Source organism: Pelodiscus sinensis, chromosome 3 (genome assembly GCF_052426305.1).
Source record: "Pelodiscus sinensis isolate ZL-2025 chromosome 3, ASM5242630v1, whole genome shotgun sequence".
In the NCBI taxonomy this organism is placed as follows: Eukaryota; Metazoa; Chordata; order Testudines; family Trionychidae; genus Pelodiscus; species Pelodiscus sinensis.
The window spans coordinates 96,493,535-96,508,529 of record NC_143054.1 but is presented as its reverse complement, the minus strand read 5'-3'; the positions used below and the strand labels follow the sequence as shown (position 1 = coordinate 96,508,529).

Genomic DNA, 14,995 nt, shown 5'->3' with positions numbered 1-14,995 from the left:
TTAGAACTAGCTATTTGTTTTCTTTTATTTTAAATTTGTAGTTTGCTCTGCTCTCTTTTCACTTGCAACCACTTACATTTTACTCTATGTCCTTAATAAAATTAGTTTTATTTACTATCAAGCCCAGTGTAAATAATTGTTACCTGGGGGAGCAATCAGCAATCCTTCTTTTCATTGTTAAAGGGGGCTTGCTTGAATGGTCTATTTGGGATTCTGATCACATTTGGGTGGGGCAGTTTCCTGGATGCTATGCCTGAAGCAGCAGACTTATTCAGTGTCTGCATTGCTCTTTGGGGACGTGATCTCAGCTCTCTGCCTTAGCTGGGGGAGATCAGGCGATCTGGCCCAGCAGGATAGGTGGTGTGAAGCTCCAGAGAGCTAAAAGGTGAGTGTCAGTGGTTTCATCAGCACACCGGGAGGCAGCCACAATAGGTCACCTGTGACCATACTCTGTCACACCATTGATACAGAAAAATACAAAACAAAATTATGCAATCAGTGCTAAATTCTTCTGGTGTTGCTCGTACAATGTATTGAAAATTGGTCAGACATTCTAAATAACAATGTAATGTTTTACAAAAATAATCAATGATCAATTTTTTATTTACTCTTATTAAAAAGATATGCACTTACACATGAAACAGAACATTAAAAAACATTAAAACAACTAAATGGGCTTTATCAAAACTAACTAAACATGATTTTCATTAGGATTCAAAGTATACAACCATAAAAACCCAGGAAATTATTTTAAAGGAAAAACAATAAAACAGATGCAGATCTTGACTGGAATCAGAACTCAGCAGTACAAATCACATTTTCATTCAGAAAATAAATTCATTGTTGAACAATCAAAGTGAAGGATTTTACAACTCGAAATAACTTTCATTGCTTTTCTAAACCAAGGATAAAAGAGAGAGTAAATCAAAGGATTAATGGCAGAGTTGGAATAAGCAAACCAAAACGTAATGTCATAGACAAGACCTGAACTTGTGAAGCTGAGGAAATCATTAATTATTACAATTATAACATAAGGTGACCAGAATGCCAAAAAAGCTATCACAGCTATGCCCAGAGTTTTAGCAGCTTTCCTCTCTCTTTTGGCAACTCTGTCACTGTAATTAATAGATGACTGGGTGTTGTTGTTCATAATTTCTATCATTCTAGCTTGTCGTTTAGCCACAGCAAAGATCCTGCTGTAAAGTGCTATCATAGTAAAGAAAGGTATTATAAAAAGTAGAAAGGATACAACCACCCATGTTTTGCTGAAGTAAAGCTGACAGCTCCCAATACAGGAGGGGGTATTTAGGGATTCTTGCATTCCTTTGTTATAAGCGCCAATATATACTATAGAAAAACTGTATATTAAAGAAAATGTCCAGGCAGCAGCTATGAACATGCCTGAAACAGGCACTGTGAACTTAACTGGATAAATTAAAGGGTTGTTGACAGCAACATATCGATCAACAGAGATGAAACACAAGTGAAATATTGATGCTTGACAGAAAGATAGGTCCAAACAACAGTGAAATCTACAGAATGTTTCCCCAAAATACCAACATGTTTCAACAGATCTTACAATGCTGAAGGGCAACACAGTCAGACCCAAACCAAAGTCAGTACACGCCAAGGAGGCAACCAAAAAATTTGTAGGTGAGTGAAGCTGTTTGAAATAAGCAATTGAAACAATTACCATTAGGTTTCCACATACAGTAAGAATCGTTAACAAACCAAGCAGAATATACAAGGTTATTCGGAGTCCAGAAGATAATGGTATTCTATAGCAAGATTCATTCATGTTTTCAAAGCAGTATTGCAAATCTTCCTTTTCCAAAAAAGTTGAGTTCATTATTTATCCTCAAAGTCTTATTTTTGAGCTTCTGAACTGATGTTTTTGATCTAGGAAAGGTAAAATATGCTTCTGTTGCTAACTTCTGAAAAAAAAATGTGGAGATCAATAAAGTAACTCGACAACCTTATTCTGAACACAGAAATTAAGATTAATTCAGAAAGTTAAAAAAATGTAGAAATATAAGATCTCAAAAGCAGCAGATTTTTTCTGGTGATTTAAAATAAGAAAAAAATAAATTATTGGGATTATCGTATCTGGATTTATGAGTCATTCTTACTTGATTTTCGCCTGCTAATTCCTCATCTTCTGAGAAACTCCTTTTCATAAATTGATTTTACAGGCTATGAAGCGAACACTGGAAGAGGCTTGCAATTTATATTAGTGTTTTCTCCCCTGAGATTCTTGTGTTGGAGTTAATTTCAAAGCCTGTTCACTCTTCTCCCAAAGCAAAATGAATGAATCAGAACAGGACTCACTGATCTTTCCAGATAACTAAGTTCCTGTCATGGAAGATGGGAACACTAAACTGAAAATGAGGCACAAAAAATGTTAAATTATGTGTGAGAGAAAACAATGATTTACTATCACAACTTCAAGTAGCTATAGACTATTTGTCATAAATCAAGAAATCTCCTTTCCACCTATATTTAAATCGGGATTAGTCCACATTAGAAATTTAAATCAGCATAACTACATCACTCAGGGTCCACATCCCTGTGAGGTGTAGGTAAACTGATTTAAATCACCATATAGACACCACTTCTGTGATAGAAGAATTCTTCCATTGGCCTATCTACTACCTGTCCTATGCTGATCTTTTCACGGCTGTTTCACTGACGTAGTTCTGTCTACACATAAAAGCTATGCTGCTGTAGTGTATTAAGTATAGACATGTCCTTATTCTTATGCCAGTCTTCAGCCCCTATCCTGCAAACACTTATCCACATATGAAGCTCTTCTTACATAAGTAGCTCCACTGAGTTTAACAGTCCTAGGGAATGTCTACACTACAGCACTAATTCGAACTAACTTAATCTGAATTAGTTAATTCGAACTAAGCTAATTCGAATGAGTGTATCTAGACCTAAAAACTAATTTGAATTAGCGTTTTGCTAATTCGAAATAGCATATCCACATTGAGTGGACCCCGAACCGAAGTTAAGTCTGGCCGGAACCAGTGCTGGCAGAACATCAGGTTAGGACTTAGAGCGTGAAGCTGCTGCCTCATGCTAGCCGAGGGCTGTGCTTAAAGGGACCCGAGCCCCACCCCGGACAGACAGTTCTCAGGGTTCCCTGCTTGCTTGTCTACCTCGATGAGGGTCAGCAAAGCTGTCCTGGCTTAGAGTGCCGGGAGTGCCCTCACTCGACACATCACAGCACTCGGCCATCACTCCTGCTGCACTTGCCGCAGGCTGCCATCCGGGGGGGGGTCAATCGGGGGGCTGTCAGGATCCAGGAGGCCCTGAAGAAGAGCTTCCACCCCAAGGAGCCCACAGAGCCACCCCAGTCTTCCCCATCGGGGGCTCATGCCCCATTCCTCCCTCACCTCCTTCCACTTACTCCTTCCTAGCCCCCCTTCCTGATGTACAAAATAAAGGACACGTATGGTCAAAAATAGAAACTCTCTTTATTTAACAAAACGGGGGAGGAGGGAATTAACCTCTGGGGTGATTGGGAAAAGGAGGTGGGAGAGGGGAAGAGAGAAGGTGGAACAAGGGAGGGGGAAACCTGGGAGGAGAGAGCTGGAAGGGGGAAGCCAGGGGAAGAAGGAGGTGAAGTATAAAACTATGGTATGCTATATCATCAGTACTGTGTACAAATGTGGTCTCCTCACCTCAAAAAAGATATTTTGGCCTTGGAAAGGGTTCAGAAAAGGTCAACTAAAATGATTAGAGGTTTGGAACAGGTCCAATATGAAGAGAGGCTAAAGTGACTGGGACTTTTCAGCTTAGAAAAGAGGAGACTGAGGGGGGATATGATAGAGGTATATAAAATCATGAGTGGTGAGAAGGTGAATAAAGAAAAGTTCTTCATTAGTTCCTATAATATAAGGACTAGAGGACACCAAATGAAATGAATGGCCAGCAGGTTTAAAACTAATAAAAGAAAGTTCTTCTTCACACAGAGCATAGTTAACCTGTGGAACTCCTTGCCACAGGAGGCTGTGAAGGCTAGAACTATAACAGAGTTTAAGGAGAAGTTAGATAAATTCATGGAGGTTGGGTCCATGGAGTGCTATTAGCCAGAGGGTAGGAACGGTGTCCCTAGCCTCTGTTTGTGGAAGGCTGGAGATGGATGGCATGAGACAAATGGCTTGGTCGTTGTCTTTGGTCCATTTCCTCCGGGGTATCTGGTGCTGGCCGCTGGCCACAGACAGGCTACTGGGCTAGATGGACCTTTGGTCTGACCCAGTACGGCTATTCTTATGTTCTAAGCTCAGGGCTCAGGGTCGGGGGTCTCATTGGAACAACTTGATTTTCATGCAAACCTGCTCCTGGGTTTGCATGTGGCCTTTGGTGGCCAAGCTGCCAGCTATCCTGCCCTAGATGGCCGCATTCCTGTGCCTTGTACAGAGGTCATGGACATTGGAGGTCTCCCCCCAAACCTCGATGAGGTCCACAATCTCTGCACTAGACCAGGCGGGCGCCCGCCTCTTGCAGCCCCGGGTAGGCTCCTGGGAGCCGCCAGCCTAGTCCTGGGAAGAGGCGGATAGCTGGGTGGCAGCGGGTGGCTGGCTCATGCTGCGCCAGGTGCACAAGCACTGGCACAAGCACTGTAGCCAGACCGTGCCCCTTTAAGGGCTCCAGGGCAGAGAGGGGGGCAGAAGAGTTTCCCTCGTGGTGCCCAGAGTGGCCACCAGGGCAACCTGGGAAGGGCTAGCCTCCAACTAGTTCGAATTAAGTGGCTACACAGCCCTTAATTCGAACTACTTAATTTCAACTAGGTTTTACTCTTCGTAGAATGAAGTTTACCTAGTTCGAATTAAGCACTCCGCTAGTTCGATTTAAATTCAAACTAGCAGTTTGTATGTGTAGCCCCTATTAAAGTTAATTCGAACTAACGGCTGTTAGTTCGAATAACTTTGTAGTATAGACATACTCTTAGAAAGTACCCAGATTTCACATCCTGATTTGTCATTGGCTGAGAAGATCAGTGGCAAAGGCTATATCTGCACTGCGAGGTTTTTTTTCTGAAAAAGATATACACATTGGCTACGTCTAGACTGGCATGATTTTCCAGAAATGCTTTTAATGGAAAAGTTTTCCATTAAAAGCATTTTCGGAAAAGCGCATCTAGATTGGCAGAACACTTTTCCGCAAAAGCACTTTTTGCAGAAAAGTGTCCATGGCCAATCTAGACATGCTTTTCTGCAAAAAAGCCCCAATCGCCATTTTTGCGATCGGGGCTTTTTTGCGGAAAACAAATCTCTGCTGTCTACACTGGCCCTTTTGCACAAAAGTTTTTCAGAAAACGTCTTTTGCCCGAATGGGAGCAGCATAGTATTTCTGCAAAAGCACTGACAATCTTACATGAGATCGTCAGTGCTTTTGCGGAAATTCAAGCGGCCAGTCTGGACACAGCCCACGTGAATTGCAATGTGCGTACCTTTTTCCACTTGTTTTTTTTTTGGAAGAGGCTTTTTGAACATTTGGCCCATCTGCACATGGCCAAATGTGGGAAAAACCTCCTCTTTTGGAAGATCCCTTATTTCTCATAAAATGAAATATGGGGTGCCAAAAGAACACACCTGCTTTTTCGAAACTGTTCTGAAAATACAGACATGTTCCCTAGACTCTGCAGTCTAGACATAGCCAAAAAAGTGCTGATGGTGTTGGAAAGATAGGCTGCAATGTTCTGTTGCTATGTTAACAATAAAAAAACTTCATCAGAACATTTTGTAACTCATCCTGAAAAAAAAATTCAGGCTCTTCAGTGTAACCCAATATATTACATATGGTGCCTTCCAGAATGAATTGTATTCTTTAATGCTTTTTGTAGAGCTGGAGCAAGAGAAACTTGGTTATAGGAAAGGTAAAGAAACTTTTCCCTCTGACAACATAGTGAAAATAAATGTGTAATGATTCAGATAGATCAGATGCCACCTAATCACGCAAGTATCTGGAGATACAAAAGAAATTGAATCTGGTTGAGAAGTTCCAGTAAGTATTTGTAATGGCACATATGAGAATCTAAAAGCCTGCTTCTCCACATTGTCACACCAATTCGATGCACTGGCATTACACTGCTGACTGGCATCAAATTGGTGTAAACGAATGGAGGATAGAACCCTAAAAGTTGTGATAAAGCCTAACGGCCATGAGAGTTTACTGGGCTAGAGACAGTAGGGGTATGTCTACACTACAAAGTTAATTCGAACTAACAGCCATTAGTTCGAATTAACTTTAATAGCGGCTATACATACAAATCGCTAGTTTGAATTTAAATCGAACTAGCGGAGCGCTTAATTCAAACTAGGTAAACCTCATTCTACGAGGAGTAACGCCTAGTTTGAATTAAGTAGTTCGAATTAAGGGCTGTGTAGCCACTTAATTGGAACTAGTTGGAGGCTAGCCCTTCCCAGGTCTCTTTAGCCTCTCTTCATATGGAACCTGTTCAGCACTTGGGGATTACAGTGAATGAGAAGCTGGATATGAGTCATCAGTGTGCCCTTGTAGCCAAGAAGGCTAATGGTATATTAGGGTGCATTAGGAGGAGCATTGCCAGCAGATCCAGAGAAGTGATTATTCCCCTTTATTCGGCTCTGGTGAGGACACATCTGGAATATTGTGTCCAGTTCTGGGCCTCCCACTATAGAAAGGATGTGGACACACTGGAGAGGGTCCAGCGGAGGGTGACCAAAATGACGAGGGAGTTGGAGCGCATGACCTATGAGGAGAGACTGAGGGATTTGGGTTTGTTTAGTCTGCAAACGAGAAGAGTGAGGGGGGATTTGATAGCAGCCTTGAAGGGAGGTTCCAAAGAGGATGGAGAGAGGCTGTTCACAGTAGTGACGGATGGCGGAACAAGGAGCAATGGTTTCAAGTTACAGTGGCGGAGGTCTAGGTTGGATGTTAGGAAAAACTATTTCACTAGGAGAGTGGTGAAGCACTGAAATAGATTACCTAGGGAGGTGGTGGAATCTCCATCCCTAGAGGTGTTTAAGTCTCGGCTTGACAAAGCCCCGGCTGGGTTGATTTAGTTGAAATTGGTCCTGCCTTGGACAGAGGGCTGGACTTGTTGATCTCCTGAGGTCTCTTCCAGTTCTATGATTCTATGATTCCATGAAATAGACTGACTGATTGATTGACTGATTGATTGGAAAATGTCAGTAAAAATGATTTGGTTTTTTTACATACATAGATTGGAGGAAATACGTTATTTTTCCCGTTTAAAAAAATGGTGTCAGCAATTTCATTTTGAAATTCTAGCATCTTCATGGCTTTTTAGTAGGAACTTGAAATCTGGTAGTATGTCAGGGGGGATGGCCGTCTGCCATGTGCCTTTTGCCATCTCCATGAAAATTCACACAAATTAGGCCATGTTGCAACTCTTTGAAAATCTTAGTTCACACATATTCACTACGGCTACGTCTAGATTGCATCCCTTTTTCGTAAAAGGGATGCAAATTAGACGTATCGCAATTGCTAATGAAGCGGGGATTTAAATCTCCCCCACTTCATTAGCATAAAAATGGCTTCCGCTTTTTTTCGGCACGGAGCTATGGTTTGACAAATTCTCTGGTTCAGCTCCTGTAAGGTCCTGAGAGTTTAGGACTAAAGAAGTTCTATCTGTAGAGACTTATTAGTTTGTCAGCTAACTTCCGAAGATTCCATCTGCACTGGGCATTGTCTGTCCCTCACAACTCTTATTTACTGACCATACTTCATATGTGACATTCCTAAGCAATGATTGAGCATGTACCAGCTTATTATTGCAAGGCCCCATGGAACTTCCTCAGAAATTGCTCCTCATAGCAGCCAGAGGCAGGTGTGGCATAAGACACAGGCACTGAGAGCAGGGAAACTTTCTTTCATTGGCAGGCAAAGAGGAGAAGTGGGCAGCAAGTTACCTGACTAAAGAAGTTGATTCTATTCTTGCCTCTGCCACAGAGTTCCCTGTGTGATATTGGGCAAGTCATACAAAACTTTTCACGCTAATTGTGAGGTCTTCCTTTTCTGGGTGTCTATCCTGAGAGACTTCAGGTCTGATTTGTGTAGTGCTGATAACTCATAGCAGTGGTTTTCTTCAATGAGAGCAAATAAAGTGCTATAACATGCCAAATGCAAACTCAGGTCACAAGCGTGCCAAAGAGAACTCAAGTAGGGTATCCAAAAATAGGTAGGGTTCTGTGCACATTATCAGTATATTTTGCCTACCATATAGGCACCATTTATACTACTTTAAACCTTTCTCCCAATCTGAGCAAAATGTATATAGGACAGCATAAGGCCTACCAACTGCTTATGTTCTCAACATAGGGTTTAGGTGGATCTTGAATAATACATAGACTTTAGACGCCTTCTCCACAGAGAGTTATTTCACCTGCTCAGAAGAATTTATTTTCTTTTTTTTATTGTTCCTCACTGTCATCAAATCTATCTCTATCTCTATCGATGGATATTAGAGGGTGTCTGTCTGTCTGTGAGTCCACCTGTCTGTGCGTCTGTTTGTCTATTTGTTCAAGAACTGCTCCTAAACCATAAGAGCTGGGATCACCTATTTTGGTATGCAGTTTCCTCTTGCTGTAACTTAAACCAAGCTCAGGGTTTGGTTGTGCCTGGAAAACAGGAAGTGCTGGGAATCGGACTATTTCCCATAACACGGGAAGGAAGGGGGCAAAGAGAGAAGGAATGAAAAAGGGAGGGGCATTGAGAGGGGAGAGACGCAATGCTGAGAGCCTAGATCTAGACGACAAGCTTCTTTCGAAAGATAGCATCTAGACTGCAACCACATCTGCAACAGTCTGGATGCTCTCTTTCAAAAAAGACCTGTTTGCATTCAAGAATGCCTTTTTTCGAAAGAGCTCTTTCAAAAAAAGGCACTTTCTCGTAAAAAGAGGTTTACCGCGGTCAAAAAACCAGCCATGTTCTTTTGATTTAATTTTGAAAGAATTTGGCAGCAGTCTAGACAGAAGGGAAGTTTTTTTCAAAAAAAGGCCACTTTAAAAAAAAACAAAAAAAACCTGTAGTCTAGACACACCCTCTGTGGCTACTGGGAGCAGCTGCAGCACCAAGAGAGTGGCCAGCAAGGCTCAGGCTCTGCCATCTCGCCTGCAAACATACCAGTAAGGAGCCCCCTTGCCTGAAACCTGGAGCCTGCCCTCTCCGCCCACCCCAGAGAGCCTGCCGACATGGGGGGCTGCTAGAGGAGGGAGCAGTCCCTGGAGCCTAGTGCCTCCCCACACAGCCTGCAGTCTGGAGAGGAGCTACTGGGGGGTCAGTCCCCAAAGCCTTGCCTCCCCAGACAGCCTGCAGGTTGCAGGGGGGGGGAAGCGCTGCAGAAGGGGCAGCCCCCGGAGCTTTGCCCCCCACGCAGATAGCCTGCAGACCGTGGAGGTAGGGGACGCAGGAGGCGTGGCAGCCTGTGAAGCCTTGTCTCCTCCCCCCCTCCCCCCGACTGCCTGCAGGCTGCAGGGGAGGGCATCTGGGTGGGATGCTGGCAGGGGAGTGCTGTCCTGGCCCTCTAGGAGGAGTTGCCACCAGGACCATTCATTGTTTTTTAAAGTTTTTTCAGTTACAGATTGACATGGCTGTCCCTCTGATGCTTTTAAACCCAGTTCTGTCAATCATGCCCCTTGGGCCATGTGTTCAGATTGACAGAGTCCCTCTGCCTCATTAGGCTCTTGCAGTAGTTTACCTCATCCTGTGCTAGTGAAAATAACCATCAAACTCCAAACAGAGCAGCTCCTGACTTCCTAGTCAGGTTTAGGGTGTTAACAGCCTGAGCCTTAGGATCCTACCAAGCAACTTAGTTATCAGATGAGCTCTCCCCTCACAAATCAGTTCTCCAGTCTTTTGTCCAAGGTGTTTCCTTTTGGAATTTAAGACCACCCCTATTTAATGACCCTCTGTGATTAGGCCTTTGCCACTGCACTTGTGGAATTTCAGGCCAATACATAGAGATAAAAGGACAACAGAGAAGACAAAAAGCTGCACATTCAAAATGAAGTTTGCAGCTTGGTAAGGAGAGTGCTATAATACAGAGCTCTCATAATCATGCACAAAATTCATAAATTGTATATGTGATTGATACAGAGGTTTTTGGGCCAAGATCATAGGTAACTTCTCTAGTAAGGAGACGTGATGCAAGGCCGGGATGATCAAAGGACTATATTGGGCAACATGCAGGACAAAAATAGTATCTGGAGACAATATGCATGAAGTGGACTTCCTGAGAAATATCTAGGAGAGGTGAATACAAATTCCCCACCTCTGATTATGCAAAAGCCTTTTGAAGCTATACCCTGAGGACCTAAGGCCAATATCAAAGACCCAAGCTGAATAAAGGAAGGGCTGAACTTCTCTTGCTTGTTCTGGTTCTGAAGCAGAGACAGTTATGAACTAGCAGCCACAGGAAAAACTGAAAATGTAGGTTTGGAAGGACTGATGCCAAGATTGGAGTTGAGGTGTCTATGAAGCTCTTTAGTGTGCATTACCTCAGGTAAACTTTCATTGTTTTCAAATGTTTTCTCTGTAATACTTCCAGAGGTGATTTTAAAAATAAAGTACTCATTTTAAATACCTGTCTGGTCACTCATAATTGCTGGCATTTACAGCTGTTCCAAGAGTCAGTAAAAGGCAGGTTCTAGCTTATTTAGTCAGTTCTGGCTTGCTGAGCATAGCTTATTACAAGCAAGGAACAGCACAACCTGGAAAAATCCTGGTCTGGATGTAGAGAGATGTAGGTCTCTTCCCAAGCTGGATGGTGGCTAAAACTCTGGAAGCCTACGCTCTTGAGGAATCACATAGAGGGATACAGAATAATAGGGTTGGATGAGACCTCAGGAGGTCATCAAGTCTAGCCTGCTGCCCAAAGCAGGACCAATCCCAACTAAATCAACCCAGCCAGGGCTTTGTCAAGCCGATACTTAAGAACCTCTAGGGATGGAGATTCTACCACCTCCCTAGTGCTTCCCCACCCTCCCAGTGAAATAGTTTTCCGTGATATCCAACCTAGACCTCCCCCACTTCAACTTAAGACCATTGCTCCTTGTTCTGCCATCTGTCACTACTGAGAACAGCCTCTCTCCATACCATTTGGAACCCCGCTTCAGGTAGCTGAAGGCTGCTATCAAATCTCCCTTCACCTTTCTCTTTTGTAGACTAAACAAGCCCAAATCCCTCAGCCTCTCCTTGTAAATCATATGCTCCAGTCCCTTATTCATTTTGGTTGCCCTCTGCTGGATTTTCTCCAATGCATCCACATCCTTTCTGTAATGGGGGGGGCCAGAACTCGATACAATACTGGGGCCTCACCAGTGCTGAATAAAGGGGAATACTCACTTCTTTAGTGCTACTGACAATGCTCCTCCTAATGCATCCTAATCACCCTAATATGCCATTAGCATTCTGGATATGTTGACTCATATCCAGCTTCTCATCCAGTGTAATATCCAGGTCCTTTTCTGCTGAACTGCGGCTTAGTCAATCAGTCCCCAGCCTGTAACAGTGCTTGGGATTCTTCTGTCCCTAGTGCAGGACTGTGCACTTGTCCTTGTTGAACCTTATCAGGTTTCTTTTGGCTCAATCCTCCAATTTGTCTAGGTCACTCTGGACCCTATCCCGGCCCTCCAACATATCTACCTCTCCCTCTAGCTTAATGTCTCCCGCGAACTTGCTGAGAGTGCAATCCATCCCCTCATCCAGGTCATTAATACAGATGTTGAATAAAACTGGCCCTAGAACCGACGCTTGGGGCACTCCACTTGATACCGACTGCTAACCAGACATCGAGCCATTGATCACTAACGGCAGCTAGGAGGAAATTTAGGGCTGCCCTCGTTTGCAATAGTAGCTGCATTGGACCACAGCAGACACCAGGCTCAGGATGACATAAATTGCTGCAATCTTGTTCTAATCTTAGCACTGGAATGAGTTTGGCCCCATGTGTTGAAAAATGGCATAAAACAAGTGAAAAGGAGAGAGAGAGAGAGAGAGAGAGAGACTCCATTGCAAGATTAATAAAAGCAGGATTGATTTTCTTTGATACATGATTTATTATATATGACCACAATTTCCTCAGCTGTTATTCCCGAAAAAACAATTCAATAGTAATACTCAGATAACACCTCATTGCTGTGGGAACCAGATACATTTGCCTTCAAAAAATAAAGAAATATCTTACAATGAGACCTAGCTCAAACATATGCATGACTGTATATAGTTACAAAAGCTTCAGAGGGGTAGGTGAGTTAGTCTGTAACAGGAAAAATTTAAAAAACAACAAATAGTCTAGTAGCACTTTAAAGACTAACAAAACATGTAGATGGTATCATGAGCTTTCATGGGCACAACCCACTTCTTCAGATGACTAGAGTGTTGGAAGTCCAGATCGAAGAATAAATAAGGGAAGGAGGTGGTGGGTGGAGGGAAAGAAGGTGAGGAAGAAAAAAAGACGGTGAGTAGATAAGCTTCAGAAGGATAGTCGAGCGAGTCTGTTAACAGGAAAAAATTAAAAAACAACAGTCTAGTAGAATCTTAAAGACTAAATAGTCACAAGAAAACGACTGTCTCGTGATGAATCAAAATAGTTTGCTTTATGATGTTTTTCAGACTCTATGAACCTGTCAGTGATTACATCCTTTACCAGGGAGAATTCACTTTCTGGGATCATTACTAAATTTCCCTTGTGTTTGCTGTTTTTCCCCTCACTCCACCCCTCATTTCTGAGAGGAAAATGTTCAAGCTAATACAAGTCTGAAGATAAAGAACTACTGAAAGTACGCATCTCTTCCTGCCTGCTGTCCACATTTTAATCCAGGTTGGTATCAGAAGAAATGCTTCTGAAAAGATAAGGCATGCAGACCTTTTCCAACTGCAGGGAAGTCATGGTAGTTTTGCAACTGAATTAAATAGAAAGATCAAACATCAAGGAAATTTAAACAAATAAAAAGGAACAGGTAAAAATAAATTCTATATTATGAGAGAGGAGACACTTTTCAGTAATAAAGATTTTTTGCTACTTGTTTGCTTATTTAAAAATGCCATTGAAAGCTGTATTAATAACAGATATTTTGCTATATTCTAGTATTTATGACCAATTTAGTTAACGTTTTCAGTGTACTAGTAGATATAATGCAACACTTTGGAATTATTGTACTTTGACTCATGTCAACTTTAATTCTCTTTTTCAGACAGACTTAAAATTGGAAGGGGTTAGACCAAACAGTGTCAGTATACAAATGCAAATATTAAACAGACCGGGGTAGTTAACTACAAAAGCACAACATGACTTCAGCACTTCTTCCAAACGATGAAGTACAATACTGCTTTGAGAACATTAATGGATCTTGCTATAAAACATCATGGTCTTCTGGAATCCGAATAACTTTATATGGTGTGCTTGGTTTGCTGACAATTCTTACACTAGGTGGAAACCTCATGGTAATCATTTCAATTGCTTATTTCAAACAGCTTCACACTCCTGCAAATTTTTTGATAGCCTCCTTGGCATGTGCGGATTTTTGTTTGGGTCTGACTGTGCTGCCCTTCAGCAGTATAAGATCTATTGAAACATGTTGGTATTTTGGAGAAACATTCTGTAGATTCCACAGTTGTTTAGATGCATCTTTTTGTTATTCATCAATATTTCACTTGTGTTTCATCTCTATTGATCGATATGTTGCTGTCACTGATCCTTTGATTTACCCAATTAAGTTCACAGTGCCTGTTTCAGGAATGTTCATAGCTGCTGCATGGATATTTTCTTTAACATACAGTTTTTCTGTTGTCTTCTCTGGGGCTAATGACAAAGGGATACGAGAATTAGAAAATGCACTCTCCTGTGTAGGGAGCTGTCAGCTTGTCTTCAACAAAACATGGGTGGTTGTATCCTCTCTACTTTATTTTATACCTTTTTTTACAATGATAGTTCTTTACCACAGGATCTTTGCTGTGGCTAAACGACAAGCTAGAATGATAGAGATTATGAACAACAATACCCAGTCATTTGAAAATTACAGTGACAGAGTTGCCAAAAGAGAGAGGAAAGCTGCTAAAACTCTGGGCATAGCTGTGATAGCTTTTTTGATATTCTGGTCACCTTATTTTATAACTGTAATAATTGATGCTTTTCTTAACTTTATAACTCCACCCCTTGTCTTTGACATTATGGTTTGGGTTACTTATTCCAACTCTGCCATTAATCCTTTGATTTACTCTCTCTTTTATCCGTGGTTTCGAAAAGCAATGAAAGTGATTGTGAGCTGTAAAATCTTCCGGCTTGACTGCTCGACAATGAATTTATTTACAGAGTGAAAACCTATCCGGAACTGAATAGAGCTACTCACATCACATTTCACTGTCATTGCTCTTTTCAATAATATCTGGCTGCATATTTCTTTTTCTGGATGAAATATTGTCATTTCGATTTTATATTTTGTATAATTGTGAAAACAGGTTTATCATATGATAACAGGAAAATGTATTTACACGTACTAATAATGAATACTAAATTATGCTATGAAACAATACCAGAACAACACCTGTTGGTGGTAATTGAGTGACTGAGAAAATAAAATGTGTCTTCAGAATTAAAATAATTCAAAAAAGCATCAAAAATTAGTTTTATAGTGAAATTCATCTCCATTTGTTTGGAAGTACTAATAATACTGAGAAACAGATTGTTTTCCCATCCTTTTAAAGTGTACTTGGCATCATTATTTACTAAATCAGAAACATATATATTGATATTTTACACTCATAGGGTACGTCTACACTACAGCGCTAGTTCGAACTAACTTAGTTCGAATTAGTTAATTCGAACTAAGCTAATTCGAGCTAACGCATCTAGAACTAAAAACTAGTTCGAACTAGCGTTTTGCTAATTCGAACTAGCAAGTCCACATTGAGTGGACTCTGAACAGGGCTTAAGGATGGCCGGAAGCAGTGCCGGCAGGGCATAAAAGGAGGACTTAGAGCATGG

General features: G+C 41.7%; 2 protein-coding genes across 2 annotated transcripts; one reads left to right on the top strand and one right to left on the bottom strand.

The window, feature by feature from the left end:
- Positions 1–820: 820 nt before the first annotated feature.
- On the bottom strand, positions 821–1,849 carry LOC142827629 (trace amine-associated receptor 7a-like). The gene has a single exon (XM_075923164.2). The coding sequence runs from the start codon at positions 1,847–1,849 to the stop codon at positions 821–823; it is 1,029 nt and encodes a 342-aa protein (XP_075779279.1).
- An 11,450-nt stretch (positions 1,850–13,299) lies between these two features.
- Positions 13,300–14,328, top strand: LOC102451156 (trace amine-associated receptor 9-like). Its single transcript, XM_014580146.2, has one exon. The coding sequence runs from the start codon at positions 13,300–13,302 to the stop codon at positions 14,326–14,328; it is 1,029 nt and encodes a 342-aa protein (XP_014435632.1).
- Positions 14,329–14,995: the final 667 nt, after the last annotated feature.

What these genes read in the sequence shown, in the direction of transcription:
- LOC102451156 (XM_014580146.2), top strand. Translation starts at nt 13,300, where the DNA reads ATGACTTCAGCACTTCTTCCAAACGATGAAGTACAATACTGCTTTGAG.
- LOC142827629 (XM_075923164.2), bottom strand. Translation starts at nt 1,849, where the DNA reads ATGAACTCAACTTTTTTGGAAAAGGAAGATTTGCAATACTGCTTTGAA.